Below are 17,639 nucleotides of genomic sequence, written 5' to 3' on the forward strand. Positions count from 1 at the left end.
ACAGCGGTGAGAGGCCCGCGTAACGCAAAAAAAAAATTAATTAATTAAAAAATAAAATTAAAATAAAAAGCTGGAGAAACTTTGGATGTGATTATAAAGCAAGTAGACTAATTTTTACAAAGATATAGATGCAGAGCAATCCATATAAATGAGGGAGGCTAGAGTTATCCCAGTAATATTACTGAATGTCTCCTTGGGAGTCCTCAGATGCACTTTAAATAAAAATCATGATTTTTAAAAAGGCACCCATTGAATTTTAGTCACATGCTTAATTTTTCATCGAAATATCAGCAAATTTGACTACCCTCCCAATTCATCATCTCTAAATGACTTTTCACAGTAAAAAAAAATAATAAATATTCTCTCAAAGGATGGTCAGATGCCAGCACAACTGTTCAGAAGAATATTTCAGTGGTTCCTCAATTATTTCAACCAAAGACACTCCAAAGACTCCCTGGACTTGGATAGCATCTTAGGAAAAAGGACACCACTAAAGGAAGGGCAGCTGTTCTACAAGGATCCACTCACTTGGAGGCACATGTTCAGTTTGTTGGGAAGAGTGGGATTTTGGGGGCAGGGGGCAGGACACGTTTTGGGTTGAGGTTTTGGGCAAAGGTACAGAGGCAATTATCAAAATCTTTTATGGTTATAATATATAACAGCTATAGTGTTCATTTTTAGATACCCTGTTAGCACTATCACACTGCTCTGGATTCAATTTGGAAAATTCTGTATTTTTTTTAGTTGGTGCACACATTAAGTGAACGGTCTTCAATTGTAACATAAAACTATCTTCGACAATAAAACATTTGCAAGATGTTTAAATGCACATTATTCTCAAGGAACATGGCCTAATTGGTCCTAATGGTCACTAAATAGAACTCATTCTCTTTGAAAATAAGTACTCTATACCTCTTTGTAAATAGAAGTTACTATATATTTTGAATTCCAACTTTTGAGAGACAATTTTCTATGAATATCTCATGTTTCTGCAAACCTTGTGAGCAGAGGCACACTGCTTTTGTTCCAGACTATCTTTTTATGTGTGCATAGGGAAACAGCCTCGGAAGAAAGAGTATCTCCCTCTGGGCAGCTTTGCTTGCATACTCTTTTTTTTTTTTTTTTTTTTTGCGGTACGCGGGCCTCTCACTGTTGTGGCCTCTCCCGTTGCGGAGCATAGGCTCCGGACCCGCAGGCTCAGTGACCATGGCTCACGGGCCCAGCCGCTCCGCGGTATGTGGGATCTTCCCGGACCGGGGCACGAACCCGTGTCCCCTGCATCGGCAGGCGGACTCTCAACCACTGCGCCACCAGGAAGCCCTGCTTGCATACTCAAAGAGTAGGTTTCAATTCCTCAGCATGTGAAGCATCCACCTGAGCTACTCCAATCAGCCCCATGGAACTTGGGAGACAGAGGAGTAGATGGGGAACAGGAAGCTCACGCAGCCTCCAGTGCCTCTGACTTGGGAGTCTCCTGTCTTCTGCCAGCATCCATGGCACTGTGGCAGGTTAACTTGTTAGCTTGCACACACAGTAAAAATCTCAGACCCTTCAATAGTTTTTGACACCTACCATCCAAAAATTAATTTTGTAGAATAAAAGGATTTTTTTTTGTCCTACCTGACTTCCCACCTCTCTCAAGCAATCTAATACATTTGTATTAATAGACGTGGATTGTCTTCGGGAGTTTGTTGCAAAGGGGCTTAATGTCTCTAGCCAGAAAACCGAGAAGTAAATTTAATATATTAAAGGACACATGTAATAAAGGCTAGGGTTAGACAGGAATACAAAACATTAAAGGGAAGGAGGTAAGCCTAGAAGGTGGCGATAGAAATAAATTACACAGCCATGTCTTTAATTTTGGTTCTTTGTGTCACAAACTAAACCATTCTTTGTTAAAGAAAATTATAGCCCTATCGCCCTCTACCGGAACCAGGCTAGAAACTACAGGGAAATAGTTTTAAAGTTCTTTATGGAATCTGCTCATAATTATCCAGATTTTAAAGTGTACACTTCAGGTTTCCAGTAACCCAGCCTGGCAGGTTAATGCTGGACCATCTAGTGCCGAAAAGAGTGGACAGTCCTTCTCATGCTCACCTGTAATTTGTAGCAGTCACTGACTGCAGGGACCGCTAACAGAGCTGTAGACTTTGCTGGAAGTCCCTGGAAGCCACACCTAGCACTTCTGCCCTCACCTGTCCCACTTTCTTTCCATGGACAACAGCTGCTTAGAACCCTCCCCTCATCTATTAACCCCATCACCAAACCTACTCAGTTCCACCTCAAAAAATATCACTTTGCTACACAGTGAATGCCAACCCTTCAATTCCAGCAGAGTAGCATCGTTTTGTGAACTCAAATGATGAGTGCCAAAGGTCCAAACCTTCATTTTTGCTTAAATGGCGGTATATCAACACTTCAAAGCAGCATATCCAAATATTTTGATCATGCATTGAAATCAGAAAAGAATGTATAATGCACCAATAAATGTATTATTTATTTACAAATTATAGAAGTGTACAATTGTACAATATATCATGTACATTATAAAACACACAAAAATAGAAATTTAAAAGGCTGAGATTAAATACAAACAACTGCTTTAACATTTTCCCAGTGGACTGATTACCTGCATATTCCTGGGATGTCCACGCCCCCACCTGAAACCACAGCCCTAAAGCAGGCCAATGATTGCTAGACTTGAATTTTTAGCTCAAGTTACAGAAAAATGTACAAGATCACAGCTTTTTTTTAGTTTTGCAAAATAGCTCTAGCATCAAGTTTAAATGTGTGAAGATGCTTGATGCTAACTTTTTAAGACATATTTGGGCTAATCACTGCACAGCTGGTAGGTAAAATGTCACATTATGGTTCACTGATAGCTGTTTCAGTTACTATAAGGCAGATTAAATAGGGGATTTCATGGAGTTGAATAAGAATATTTGGGGAGGAAAATGCTTTAAAGAAACACTTAATAATAAAGGATGAAGGTTTGCCTTTTTCTTTTTTTAAGCCAACAAGTAGCTAGCACCTTAAAAAACTCCTCTGCCTACAGTGGAAAGACAAACTAAAAAAGGCATTCCAAACAATGGTCATTAGCCAATGCAAATGGATTAAAACAGACTGCCACACATCTGCCTGCCCTAATACCTATGAGTCATTAAGAACGCAAATTCTTTGATTTTTACAGCCCCAGTGTCCAATCACAGACCCAGCCACATTGAAACTCAGTAAATATGTGATGATGAACAACCCCTCAAAAAATATGCGAAGTGCTTGCTGAATTGCATTTGAAGTAACAATTGTTGCTAAAGACCACTCCAGTATCTGGTTTTGATTGGCTGAAGTGAATAACTGGATAAATGTTATGGTCGAGAATTATATGCTCAGAGAACCTCATTACATTCCTCAACACCCTTGCTCCCTTTTTCCACATCAGTCCATTGGTGTCCACCCGCTCTGTTTCCACCCAGGGCCTGAGCTTCCACCTTGCAGTGGAGCCCTGCAGCCAGACAGGCTCAGCATCCTTCTGCACCCCTCAGTGCAAGCTGGGAGAAATACAGTAATGTTCTACACAGAAAACCTTATTCAATGTACTCAATTTTTAAAAAATATTCACAAACTTTTTAAAAAAATTTTAAAGGACATGAACACCTGATTTCAAGATTGAGATATGCATGTGGGGCCTAAATCAAGTTTCATAACACAAAAATTTACAACTGAAAGACTTTCAATTGTGGTCTCCTCTGGACGAGTACCTTTTGTTTTAATAGGTACTTTACCAATTTAAAGAGAAAAATATTATACAATTTAAGTAGCTTAATTTCATAAATAACCAGTTTCACTTTGTATATGCACACTGAATGTTTTCGTCTATATATTCATCTATTCTGTTGACAAAACGTCAGTGTTTCTTGATGGGAACAAAACTGAAACTGCACTCAGTGAAAGTTTCCATCTGATTAAATGCAAACCAGGGTAAATTAGTTATTAAATCTCAATAATAGAGAAAGAAAGAAGGGATGTAGAATTCAGAGACTTGCTGGAACGATGAGAACTATAAAATGAAGGCTCAGTTCTTTCACTATTGCAATATGGAAAGACTCATTAGAAGAAAATGTATTATTTGGTTAGGAAGTACACACATATCACACAAATGGCAAAGGAAAACAGGCTAGTAGGGTTTCCTAATGAGGTGATGCTGTTTTTTTAAGCACTGTGGTGAGTTACTGGGTTGTAAAACCATCCTCTAGCCTTAAAACCAGAAAGAAGCCAGTTTGAATAACTTACAAAGCCTCTTTAAGACAAAATAGCCACTAGAATAGAAATACTTTTCTTGAAAAGTATCTTTCAAGAAAACCAGGAGTGCGCATACTACACATTGTTTCATTTGCTCACTTTCCTTGCCTTCATGCCACCTGCGTTTTCTCTAACCTCTCCTTTCACTGGATGCTACAGGCTGGCTCACTCCCTTCCACCTCACTTAGGTGGCCAGCAGCTTCCCAGCAAAACCTGACTCGAAAATTAAACCCACCCTCTACTTATAAAATGAAACAAATCCTCAGTGGCGCTTCTGCTTCCCAAGGAAGGGTCTCACTAACACCTTTAAAAGAAAAATAGGTGATGGGAGGTTCCAGTGAAAAAATTGCTTTGACCGTATTATAGGAAATATTACATCCTAAATCTAGAACCCAAAAACCCCCCATTCATGTTTTTGGTTAAGTTTCAAATTTTATTTCCAACTACTGCAGTAACAAAATACCAGTGGTAATTCTGCATGGAAAGTGACAACCTTCTAAGTAAAGAAGGTCACAAATTAGTATTCCAAGAGTACTTTGGTCTGTGGAGATTTTGATAGGAGAGGATTATTACAATCAGTCCTATAATAGAGACATGCTTCCTCCGTATCTAGTAATACCTCAATAACTCAGCATGTACACATTTCTGCTCTTTATTTGCACTCCCTTCCAGGTTGTACTGTGTGAGAGTGTGAGGGGAAAATTCCTCCCAATCATGGGTTTTTCTATAGTATACAGAAGTAGCAATCACTTCAGCAGTCATGTACATTATTATTAAATTTTTAGTTGAAAAATAAAAGAATGAGTTATCCTATCATATCCCTTTCTGGGAGTAAAAAGACACACCATTACAAACGTAAAATGAGTCAAACTTCTATTTTATTGACAGGAGTCCAAAATGAATACAAAAAAATGCCTCGTTTGCATGTTATATTTTTCCTTAAAAGGCTTCTGATAGAGTCAGGTAGATTAAAAGCTAAGAATGTATTTCAGCTTTTATAATGAACCTTTTAAAAAAGGTTTAATAACATAAGTCACCAATATCAGAGAACATATGGTCCCACAATCATTTTTAGATCTATAGCTTATAAAAAGAATTAGATCCTGTATTGATCTGCTAAAATAGAGGCTTAAAAATGTTTTAAGCCATTAAAAGCCATTTTTATAATCTGATAACTCTGGGCAATTAAAAGAAGGAAAATCCCAAAATGTAGCCCTCTATATTATGTGGAATGTGACAGAATGCCAACTTACGACCAAGATAGGCAAAAATAAAATGTTTAAAGCTATGAATGGAGCTGTTATAAATACCCTTGTATCACTGCAGAATGTCAATAAGTGAATAGAGCTTACCAAGAGATTAAAACTTGAGCAGATGTTACTTAAAACATTTGTGGTGTTTATCATACTTTAACGTTTGTTAAAACTAAAGCTAAACAAAGAAAAGTCGCTCATTTATAGACTGTTTTTCATGTACCTTTACTTTCACTGGGACCATAAATGATCAGATAATACATAGCCCACACTTCTGGACAGTTATAACAAAGGGTTTATTATCATTTGCAGATGAAATAAATGCACCATCCCATACTTGAAAGGCTTTCACAAGCCTTAAGCATTTTTCAGACTGTACCAAGGCACCACCACTGCCTAGTTATATTATGCACCCATTTCTAGTAAAGAACTAACACCTCCTTCAACATCAGTTCTGCACTGTTTCTGGTTTATTACACACTTCCAAAACAGCAAAAATTTGCAAATATGTGCAAATACTGTGGTCCATTCATAGTACTGCTTAGTCATCATCTTCCTCCTCTTCTTCCTCTTCCTCAAAGCTATCTTCAAAGCCCTCGCTGTCCTCCTGGTCTTCATCCCCCTCTACTGCTGTATCCCACTGTGGGTGATTTTCTGGCACAGGCTTAGCCTCATGAACTTCCAACTATAAAAAAGAATTAAATGTAGACTTCAGAAACTTGGGGAGGAATAATGGGAGAAATACCTGGTAAAGAAAAGGTTTCTTTGACTGCAGCAATTATAAAGAAATAGATTTTATGCTTTTAACTCTAAATTTAACATACTTAGAACAGATATTCATCCCAGAAATAAAAAGGTGAATCTACTAACACGTAAGTATAGTTAAATTTCTAATGTAGTTTGATTTTAGGAGCTTATACTATTTATTCTGTGGCACGAAAGATGACTAATTGTGATTCTTGAGTGAGAACACTGAGTAATGTCTTAATAAGTCTTCTGCTGTTGAAGAAAAACTCAAGTGTGACTTCCAAAGAGCTATTTGCAGCCTCCAGACTCATGAAGTAACATTCTACAGCCAATGGAAAGAAATGCAGTATTCTCGTGGGGGAAAAAAAGGTATGTCTTTGCTGGCTCCCTTCTCTTAGGTCTCCAGTATACAGTGCAACAATATTTCTTCAGCACAATCTCTCTAACACAATAGCATGCCTCTTATAAAAAGCTCAAGTGAAACAGTAAACACTGATGGGAGTGTGCTCCAAATGATACACAAATGTATACTCTAAAATGATCAAAAACAAATTAGTTTTGGAAATCAATAAACACTACAATGGAATCTGTGGGAAAACACATGTGCTTTTTAAAGAAAACAGAACCCATTTGGTGAGGCCCTGTAAAGTTACAGCATATTACAGCACATTAAAATGTATCATGTAAGTTATACTCAAGGTTCTAAATCATTACACTCTGTTAATACAACTTAAGTTTATTATTGAAAGAGTAGTCCATCAAGTATATTACCTAAAAGTATGAGATGACCTCTTTTTGTATTATTCTACATTTCAAAACTAGAAAACCTTCCCCAGTATATTAAGCACTTATTCAAACAGACAACCATATGCAATGCATAGTCATTATTCTTACCTTCAATGGTTTAATCTGATCCAAACCCATATAGGAGTCTGATCTTAGAAACACTGTATATTGATAATTTCCAGGCTTTCCTGGTGCAGGAAACTTCAGTTCTACCTAGAATATAAAATCAGCACTTAAAATCTGTATTTTGAGGAGTGGAAGAAACAACAGCTCACTCCTAAAATATTTAGACCAGAGTATTTAATAGCTAGGGTTTACTCAGATGACACAGGAGGTCCTAATAAATGTTACAAAAGTTCTAACAACAACAAATACACACATATATGATGTTTATGTCATATATATACTATACAAAAAGAAAACAAAAAGAGGCAGAATTGATGGGGTCAATTTCTATCTCCACAATTCAAGAAAGCATATTTAAAGCGACCAAGTTCTATGTTGACCATCACGTCTTGACAACTTGAAGAAATGAAGTTGGGTATAAAAGTAAAATAAATGAAATGGACTAAAATAGACTTCACCAGAGAGGAAAGAGTTCTTGCCAAACTTTCTTATTTCTATGACAAATGCTGTGAGATAATAGAAAATATATACATTGGTCTCTGCCCTCGGTTCCAGGTAAAGAGCTCCTCAAACCCCTGTAATTTCCTAAGTGGTAAGAGCACAAGGAGCATCTTTTGTTCTAATATTTGGTCTTTGACTCTGGTTCCTGACACTGAGCTTATAAATCCCTTGGAATTTCCTGGATAAGAATGAGTTCTCTTCTAATGAGGTGGCTCTTGGTGGGCTCCTAGATGAGGACTGGTCACCAGAAAGCCCAAACCATGATGAGAGGCTTAGAACTTTTAGTCCCACGCCCCCAGTCTCCAGAGAAGGGCTGGAAACTGAATTAATGATCAATTATGCCTTTGTGATAAAGCCTCCATAAAAATCCCCGAAGTAGGGGTTCTGGAAGCTTCCGAGTTGGTGAACATGTGCAAGTGCTGGGAGAGTGGATTGCTCAGAAAGAGCATGGAAGCTCCATGCCCCTTCCCACATACCCTGCCCTAGGTATTTCTTCCATCTGGATATTCATCTATATCCTTTATCACATTATTTTCATAATAAACTGGTAAATATGTTTCCCTGAATTCTGTGAGCCATTCTAGCAAATTATTGAACCCAAGGAGGGGGATCATGGGAACCACGATTTACAGCCAGTTGGTCAGAAGTATAGGTGACAACCTGGGACTTGTGACTAGCATCTAAAGATGGAGAGCGGGGGAACAGCAGTCTTGTGGGACTGAACCCTTAACCTGAGGTAGATATCCAGGTAGACAGTGTCAGCACTGAGTTAAACCACAGGACACTCAGCTGGTGTCACAGCGAATTGCTTGGTGCGGGGAAAAGCCCACAAACTGGTATCAAAAGTGTTGAGAGTGTGGCAGTAGTGTTAGAGTAAAGGAGAAACACATGGGAGAAATACGTTTTTTTCTTTACAGATGTCCAATGCCTTACAAGGTCAAAAAGACACGTTATTTCCTATCATATACTAATGAACTTCAAATACAAAAATTTACAAACTCTTAGAAGTTTCTACTCCACTTGGACAAAGGAAGAATACATTTTTATGATGACATTTAGATGTTCTGGTAATCTGCCTCCACTTTCCAAAATCCAGATTTTGTTGGCAAGACTATATATTAAAATTTGCCATTAAAACAAACAAGCTAGGGCTTCCTTGGTGGCGCAGTGGTTAAGAATCCGCCTGCCAATGCAGGGGACACGGGTTCAAACCCTGGTCCGGGATGATCCTACATGCCGCGGAGCAACTAAGCCCGTGCGCCAGAACTACTAAGCCTGCGCTCTAGAGCCTGCAAGCCACAACTACTGAGCCCGCATGCCACAACTACTGAAGCCCGTGTGCCTAGAGCCCATGCTCCGCAACAAGAGAAGCCACTGCAATGAGAAGCCCATGACCGCAACGGAGAGTAGCCCCCATTCACCGCAACTAGAGAAAGCCCGCGCCCAGCAACGAAGACCCAACACAGCCAAAAATAAATAAATAAAATAAATAAATTTATAAAAAAAACAAACAAGCTAGAAAACATCATGGGAGAATTTTTTTTTTAATTAATCTCAAAGTTTGGCCCCTCTAACTGTAACATCAAACCTACAAATCATAAAAGAAAAAGACTACTAAATCATACCATCAAACACCCAAATAAACCAATGGATAAACAAATGAGTAAATATTTCTATTTTTGCTTGATAAAAACAGCCACAATAGTAAAACAAACTGGGGAGAAATATCTGCAACACATATCACAAAGGGCTGATTTCATAATATTTAAACAAAAATAAAGTCCCAAAACCAATTTAAAAGACCAATATAACCCAACAAAAATGAACGACGGTCACAAACAGACACACAAAGAAATATGATTCAAACACACTGAAAGATGTACAGTTTCCCTCTTAAGAGAAATATAAAATTAAACTACACTGAATACAGCCAGCATAGTAAAAATTGATTCAGGCAAGAATCATCAACGTATGCTAAAATGAGTGGGTTAAAGACTGTTGGAGAACAGGGTATTCACATAGTGTCCAAGTATCACCCCACAGATTGGAGGAAGACATACTTTTTACAACAGAGAAAAGACTTAACTAAATGATCAACCATAATATATCACCAATATCAGGCAAACTAATATAATGTGCCCCTGATGTGATGCACTAAGAAGGTTATTACATCACCTACGCAGTATTTTTGCCAAAAATATTTGAGAAGAATATAAGCGTGAGTAACCCATAAGACAAATTCAGATTAAGGGATATTCTATAAAATACCTTGCCTGGACTCTTCAAAAATATCAATATCTGGGACTTCCCTGGTGGCACAGTGGTTGGGAGTCTGCCTGCCAATGCAGGGGACACGGGTTCGAGCGCTGGTCCGGGAAGATCCCACATGCCACGGAGCAGCTGGGCCTGTGAGCCATGGCCGCTGAGCCTGTGCGTCCGGAGCCTGTGCTCCGCAACGGGAGAGGCCCACGTACCGCACACACACACAAAAAATGTTAAAATTACTCTCAAAAATACCCTTAAGTTGGTACCAACTCTAAGTGTCAAATAAACAAGAAACTACTTCATACATGTACTACTTGGTTAGAAAGCTGGGAAAAAACTTTTTGGATTAAAAATCATCATCATAGATCTTGAAATTCAAAGCCTTGCTCTTGTCCACCAAGTCCGGGTAGACAGAACTTTCTTCCTAGAAAAATAACATAAAAAATCAAGAAGAAAATCCAAGGGCAAAATATGTTCATCACAAAGCTATATTAGTGATGTCACTGACAGCGGACAAAGCAATGTAACAAAAAATTCCACTCTAAAAAACGAATCACCAGTTCTTATATTTGTTTTTTAAGACAAAAGGTATATATCTGAGCACTAACCCAAACAGGATAAAAATAATAAATTTTTGTAAAACATAATTAAATTCTGGAGATAAGGTAAGGCATGTGTTCTTAGATAGTAACAGTGAAAACTCCCCAAAATAAGTTGAGAACAAGGTTTTAGAAGACTACCAGTTGTAGTTCACTACGTTATAAATTTCCAATGAGCTCCCTCCAAAATATGTCAGAGAATAGTTATAAAATGTGTCTTAAATAAAATGTAATAAGCCAAATATGATAAACTGATTTCTACACTGTTTTCTATATTTAAATAATGTTGTTGGATAATTACCTCTTCCGTATCTTTTAGTGTGCACACATGATATGGCATAGATATTAATGTCTGTTCCTTCCTATCTGCGATATAAAGCCACCACCATTCTTGTTTTTCCTGCAAAGAAAAATAAATATAAATAACCAAAAAGAGTTAGAGAAATACAATTTTGCCTTGTCTCATTTTAGCGGTATGGTTATCCCTTGGTACCTGAGGGGGACTGGTTCCAGACACGCCCCCCCACACCCACAATGTGGACACCAAAATCCATGAATGCTCACATCCTTTATATAAACTGGTGTCACATTTGCATATGATTTGTTTCATCTCTAGATTACTTACAATATCTAATACAACGTAAATGCTATGCCAGTACCCAGCAAATTCAAGTTTTGCCTTTTGGAACTTTCTGGAATGTACCCCCCTAACATTTTCAATCCACAGTTGGTCAAATCCATGGATTCAAAACCCACAGATGCGGAGGGCCAACTGTATTTTCCTTGTTTTATTCGTTGCTGTATCCCCAGCACAGACTCAGTGCCTGGTACAAAATAGATGTCAATAAATATTTACTGAATGAATAAATTGTTCTTAACCATTTGTAGATCCGCTCTCCACAACACTTTTGTATGTAATTTTGGTGTTTCAAATGGCCCCTTAAACGCTATTGATGAACCTCTGTATTAAAAACCCCTGATTAATTGTAAATGACAAAAGATATGCTAAAAAAGAAAACAGTATGAACTATTACAATATCATTTAGCAAATAATCTTAGTAATGTTACCTAGTAATAAGCAAAAGCCAGAAAGTAGGAGTGGAACGGACTTACAACAATATCAGAAATTAATATATTAAAACACATTACTCATAAGAGAGCATCTCAGATTCTAAGAGCCTGTTTATACCTTTTACTGCACATGATTTTAATAAGCTCAGCATTTTTAGTTGTACTTCATAAAAGATTAGGACCAGAAAAAGAGCTGGGTAAAAAAATTGCCACCAGAATGCACAATGGTAGCAGAGAGCACTGACAGGGACAAAAATCTATTAAAACAAAAATTAGAAGACTAGTCTGGAAGTACAAAACTTCAGTGTGCCCAGCAATTATCACTGTATTACAGCACAGGTCAGTAACTAAACAGTCATCTTCTTCGCATCCACTGTTTAAGAACTGGATAGAGACAATATCTTTCTAAAATGGCTTTAAAAAAAAAAATGTTTTGTAGCTAAAAATAAACCCTAGGATATTCCAAATAATCAACCAAAAAAACAATAGACTATTCTAAAGTCTCAATTATCCAAAAGAAGGTTAAAAAAAATAACTTTTACTGAAAATAGTTTCGTAGGAAAAATGTTTGTTTCTAAGCCAAAAACACTTGCACTTTCTATTGCATTTCAATCCTAAGATATTAAAATTTGTTTTATTATCTTTCTAATAATGCTACACTAAGTTCAGCTAAAAGTTTTTGTTTAAATGCCTTAAACTCCAAGGCAGTGCAACATTAATAAGCAGAATAACAGATCACAAGTGCATGATTAACCCAACTTCTGCTCAACCCAAGGGTTAAGACTACCACAACAGGTATATGTGTATATATATGTTCGTCTATGAGTGTTCTGCACACACAAAATGGGTAAAACATAACAGACTCAAAATGGAGTTCAGTTGTACCTCACAGGAGATTGGTTCCAGGACCACGCCACCTCCAGGATACCAAAATTCATAGATGCTCAAGTCTCTTACATAAAGTGTCATGGTACAGTTGGCCCTCTGTATTTGCAGATGCAAAACCCACAGACACCGAGGGCCAACTGTATAAACATCTGGCCTTTGTGAGCCAAAGAGTCTCTGCTGCAACTACTCAACTCTGCCACTGTATTGCAAAAGGAATGAGTGTGACTCTGTTCCAATAAAACTTCATTTACAAAACAGGCCAGGAGGCAGATTTGTCTGTAGGCAGTAGTTTGCCAATGCCTGTTTTAAAGCCATCCAGACCTGATTATTTCACTTCTCTAAACCTCACTTTTTTCTCTGTTAAGTAATGAATGCCTACCTCACACTGTGTTGTGAAGATAAACCGAGATAATACAAATAAAATATCTGTTAAACTGCCTAGGACACAGAGCACAATAAAATTACAGTTACATTTATATAGCCACTATGGAAAACAGTATGGAGGATCCTCAAAAAATTAAAAATACAACTACCATATGATTCAGCAATTTCACTTCTGGCAATTTACCCCAAGAAAACAAAGTTGCTAATTTGAAAAGGTATGTACACAGCAATTCACCTCATCATTATTTACAGTAGTCAAGATATGGGGCTTCCCTGGTGGTGCAGTGTTTGAGAGTCCCCCTGCCGATGCAGGGGACACGGCTTCGTGCCCCAGTCCGGGAAGATCCCACATGCCGTGGAGAGGCTGGGGCCGTGAGCCATGGTCGCTGAGCCTGCGCATCCGGAGCCTGTGCTCCGCAACGGGAGAGGCCACAACAGTGAGAGGCCCGCATACCGCAAAAAAAAAAAAAAAAAGATATGGTAGCAACTGAAGTATCCATTGATGGATGAATGGACAAAGAAGATGTGGTACATATATACAATGGAATATTACTTAGCCATAAAAAAAGAATCGAAATCTTGACATTTGAAACAATGTGGATGGACCTAGAGGATATCATGTTAAGTGAAGTGAGAGAAAGACAAATACCATATGATCTCACTTATTTGTAGAATCTAAAAAACAAAACAAAATGAAAACATACTCACAGATATAGAGAACAAACCAGTAGTTGCCAGAGGGGTGGGGGTAGGGGGAGAAATAAGTGAAGGAGATTAAGAAGTACAAACCTCTAGTTATAAAATAAATAAGCCATGGGGATGTAATATACAGCATAAGGAATATGATCAATAATATTGTAATAACTCTGTATGGGAACAGATGGTTACTAGACTTATTGTGGTGACCATTTCATAATGTATGCAAATGTCAACTCACTATATGGTATACCTGAAACTAATGTGATGTTGTATTTCAACTATATATCAATAATAATTTTTAAAGTTATGATTATTAATGAAATGAGGTAAACATCTCTACTATTTAAGTGGTCTGACATTTCATTATCAGAAATATAATTACCAGAACATGTATTAATATGAGAAGCAGAGGGGTATATTCAAAATGTGCATTTATTCTTTATCTCCACTTAGAGAATGCCTCCCACCCTCCACCTCCCATGCATGCTATTTGATTAAAATGAGATTCACTCAAGAATACTATTTATTAAGAAGCTAGTGACTATTTGGGACTTCCCTGGTGGCGCAGTGGTTAAGAATCCACCTGCCAATGCAGGGGACACAGGTTTGAGCCCTGGTCTGGGAAAATCCCACATGCGGTGGAGCAACTAAGCCCGTGTGCCACAACTACTGAGCCTGCACTCTAGAGCCTGCTAGCCACAACTACTGAGGCCCACGTGTCTAGAGCTCGTTCTCCGCATCAAGGGAAGCCCCAGCAATGAGAAGCCCACGCAACTCAACAGAGAGTAGTCCCTGCTCGCCGCAACTAGAGAAAGCCCGCATACAGCAACAAAGACCCAATGCAGCCTAAATAAATAAATAAATAAAAGAAAATTTAAAAAAAAAGAGCAGATCTGTTGTGTAAAAAAAAAAAAAGAAGCTAGTGACTATCAATCTATGGCACTGCACCTACGCTCTCTTGATGCACACGGTGAAAGTGGAAAAGATGTTCTACCATGAGTTATTTGCACTTTAAACAAAACTGTTTCTGTTGTGTGAGATTCCCAACCATTCTTAACTTATTAAACATATGAGCTGCAATTAACATGTAAGTCAATTATTAACATAAAACTTTAAGTAATTTAAGTGGGTAGTATGGTGGTTAGGTAGGTACATGGGAAGGTAGACAGGTAGATGTTAGGAAAATCCTAAATAAAGTTTATCTGATAAATGACACTTTGAGATATTTACCATGTAGATGAAATTACAAGAAGGCATTTTCACTGCTAAAATGTTCTAAGGGAGTAAATGAATGCTTTGCTTAGTAACTAAGCATGGTCTAAAATGAAGCTGTCTATTATAAGGGTACAAATTATGCAGCTTACAGCATCCCATGGTACCTTATTTTTTTTTGCGGTACGTGGGCCTCTCACTGTTGTGGCCTCTCCCATTGTGGAGCACAGGCTCCGGACGCGCAGGCTCAGCGGCCATGGCTCACGGGCCCAGCTGCTCCACGGCATGTGGGATCTTCCCAGACTGGGGCACGAACCCGTGTCCCCAGCATCGGCAGGCAGACTCTCAACCACTGCGCCACCAGGGAAGCCCCCATGGTACTTTTAAAACCAATCAATGAGTGGAATTTATTCGCTTGATTTCAGGAGCTTTGGTGTTGGCAGACTACACTGCAATGGGCAAAATGCCCCTAACAGATGGGCTATAGCTCAGGACATGCCAGAAGATCAGTGCACACAGTAAGATGGAATCCTGGGCTGACTTCTCTCCAAGTCAAAACAAAAGTCTGTGCAGAGCCACTCATTTATTATTAGGAGAGCCAAATCACTTAGGAATTTGCCTTCAGCAGCCCCCAGCAACTAGAGATTGATGTTCTAGAGCAGAAAGCAGATTTATACATGAAATCACCTGCCAAACATGAGTGGTAAGCACAAGGTTCTGTGGCAAAGCTGCAAGGCAGTCTACGGAACAGCTTCGCTAAACTAAGAGGCAACCAGTCCTTGATCTCTAGCCACAGACAAAATCATCCACAAATGCAATACATCAAGCAGATCCCAAATTCATCTGAAAGACAAACAACATAGCGTATCAAAGAGATCAAAAGTTGAACAGGCCACAGTCACAACATAAACAAGCACAAGGGAACAAACAGCACTGCCATGATCTGTCCTGAGCTTGGGGCTCAGCTCCTACTGAACTTAGTGGGTCCCTCAGCCATGGGCTTGCCTCTTCCCATGGACCAGGGCAATTATTGGAGCAAGTCTAGTGGCTACAGGTGGCCAGTAGAGAACCCTCAGAGAAAAACCATGGGGAAAATTTAAGAACATTTTCATCCTATTTAAAACATGACAGAATTGTGAGATTCATAACAGCCATACAGTCATAGGCAAAATATGCATTTGTCCAACTAGGACTGCCTGAACTGCTAATGAAAAATCATCATTAAGCACAACTCTCAGTAATCTGGGCGCAGAAAAGACAGAAGTACTTAAAAAGTTAACAACCCTCCTTTTAAACAACACATTCACTAAAAATGATTTACGTTGAAATATAGCCTTCAAAAATGTGGTCTATCAAGAACAGACCACATTCAGCACGTTTGAGCCAATACACACCACAGAGAGATTAAAAAGCAACTAAGAAATATCTGAATAGAATAAGGAAAACACTAGGCTGTGTATAACTCACCTCAGGAAAGTAAAGACTATAAACAGGATGTGTTATCTTTGATTTGGTTTCCAGCAGAGCTCGCTCCTTTCGCTGTATACTTTGTTGTAATTCTTGCCACTCCTGTGAAGTGAAAATTAAATCTTTGAAATCAAGCATGTTTTCAATCATTTTGAGGGGTGTCCGTCTTCTTCCCGATGTTATTCCTGACAACGCTAACTACTACTGAGTTCAGTCCCACAAATCTGATCATTTCCCTGCCCCAGACTTACAATGCTTCTTTTCATAAATCAACTCTAACCCGTCTAGTATGAACTACACAGCCAATCATGACCTGATCTGGACCTGTCTCTCCAGTCTCCTATCACTGTTTTCCTCCCTGCACTTTTTCTTCTAGTCATTTCCAACAACCTAGCCTTCTCTGACCTCACCAGCTATTTCACTCCTCCTAAACCCTGTTTAGATTTTTGTTTTCTTTTTTCTCTACCTGCTAAATTCCTACTCATTATTCTTTCAGGAGCAGCTGAAGTCTAAAGTATGAGTTCCTGAGTCCCACAAATCGTCCTCTACCCCAGAGCTGAGTTGATCACTCCTCCCTTTGTGCCATCACTGCCCCTTGCACAACGTGCATAGTCTCTTTGGTACTATAATGCTTACTTACAAGTCTGCCTTCTCCATCAGGCTACTATCATTCAAGGGCAGAAACTATTGCACGTTTGGCTTTGCATTCCTATCATCTAACACAGTGCTTGCAGTGTGACAGATAATGAGTAATTATTTGTTATTTGTATAATTATTTGTCAATTGAATGAACGTATTTCTTGGTCATCTGAAGAAACTAGTTTATCAAAACCCTACTAACCTAGTCACCTCTACTAACCCTAATACAGTCAGAAAGAAATATGTCAACTCTTTCTCAAAACAAGGGTGGGGGAATAATTTCTTTGATAGGTTTTAATTTCCTGGCAATCAACTTAATTATCAAAGTACAAAAACACTCAAGGGCCAGCAACTGCTAAAAACAGTCATCCTTATTTTTCTCCCACCATTCCCAAGGGCAAGTACATTATTTCTGTATACCTTTATCCTTTGCCCTTTTACTTTTTCCTTTTTTTGGCCTCTGCTTTTGCTTCAGAGGCTGTTCAGGGAATCTCTTTTAAATTCCTAAACCATAAGGGTTACTTTTAGATCAATGGCCCAGTCATGAACACCACAAACATAAAGAAAATGGCTGATCAGGTTACAGTTAATTTACAGTTAGCCTCTAAGGACCGTTATTTGTCCACCAAATATTCTTTTCTACAGCTTTCTCATAAATCATGTGCAACTTAATGCCATGCCACGAGATTTTTTTCTATTCCCT

General features: G+C 38.5%; 1 protein-coding gene across 1 annotated transcript in view; it reads right to left on the bottom strand.

Moving 5' to 3' along the window:
* Positions 1–5,160: 5,160 nt before the first annotated feature.
* Positions 5,161–17,639, bottom strand: part of SEC63 (SEC63 homolog, protein translocation regulator) — a 68,925-nt gene continuing 56,446 nt past the window's right edge. Inside the window, exons 18-21 of the mRNA XM_029223943.1 lie at positions 16,298–16,399; positions 10,878–10,976; positions 7,194–7,298; positions 5,161–6,237 (exon numbers count right to left, since the gene is read on the bottom strand). Coding sequence (XP_029079776.1) covers positions 6,094–6,237; positions 7,194–7,298; positions 10,878–10,976; positions 16,298–16,399 — 450 coding nt within the window. The 3' untranslated portion in view covers positions 5,161–6,093. The remainder of the gene's footprint in view (positions 6,238–7,193; positions 7,299–10,877; positions 10,977–16,297; positions 16,400–17,639) is intronic.

The sequence above is a fragment of the Monodon monoceros genome, unplaced genomic scaffold (assembly GCF_005190385.1).
Source record: "Monodon monoceros isolate NGI ecotype Baffin Bay Population unplaced genomic scaffold, NGI_Narwhal_1 Super_Scaffold_15, whole genome shotgun sequence".
Taxonomy (NCBI): Eukaryota; Metazoa; Chordata; class Mammalia; order Artiodactyla; family Monodontidae; genus Monodon; species Monodon monoceros.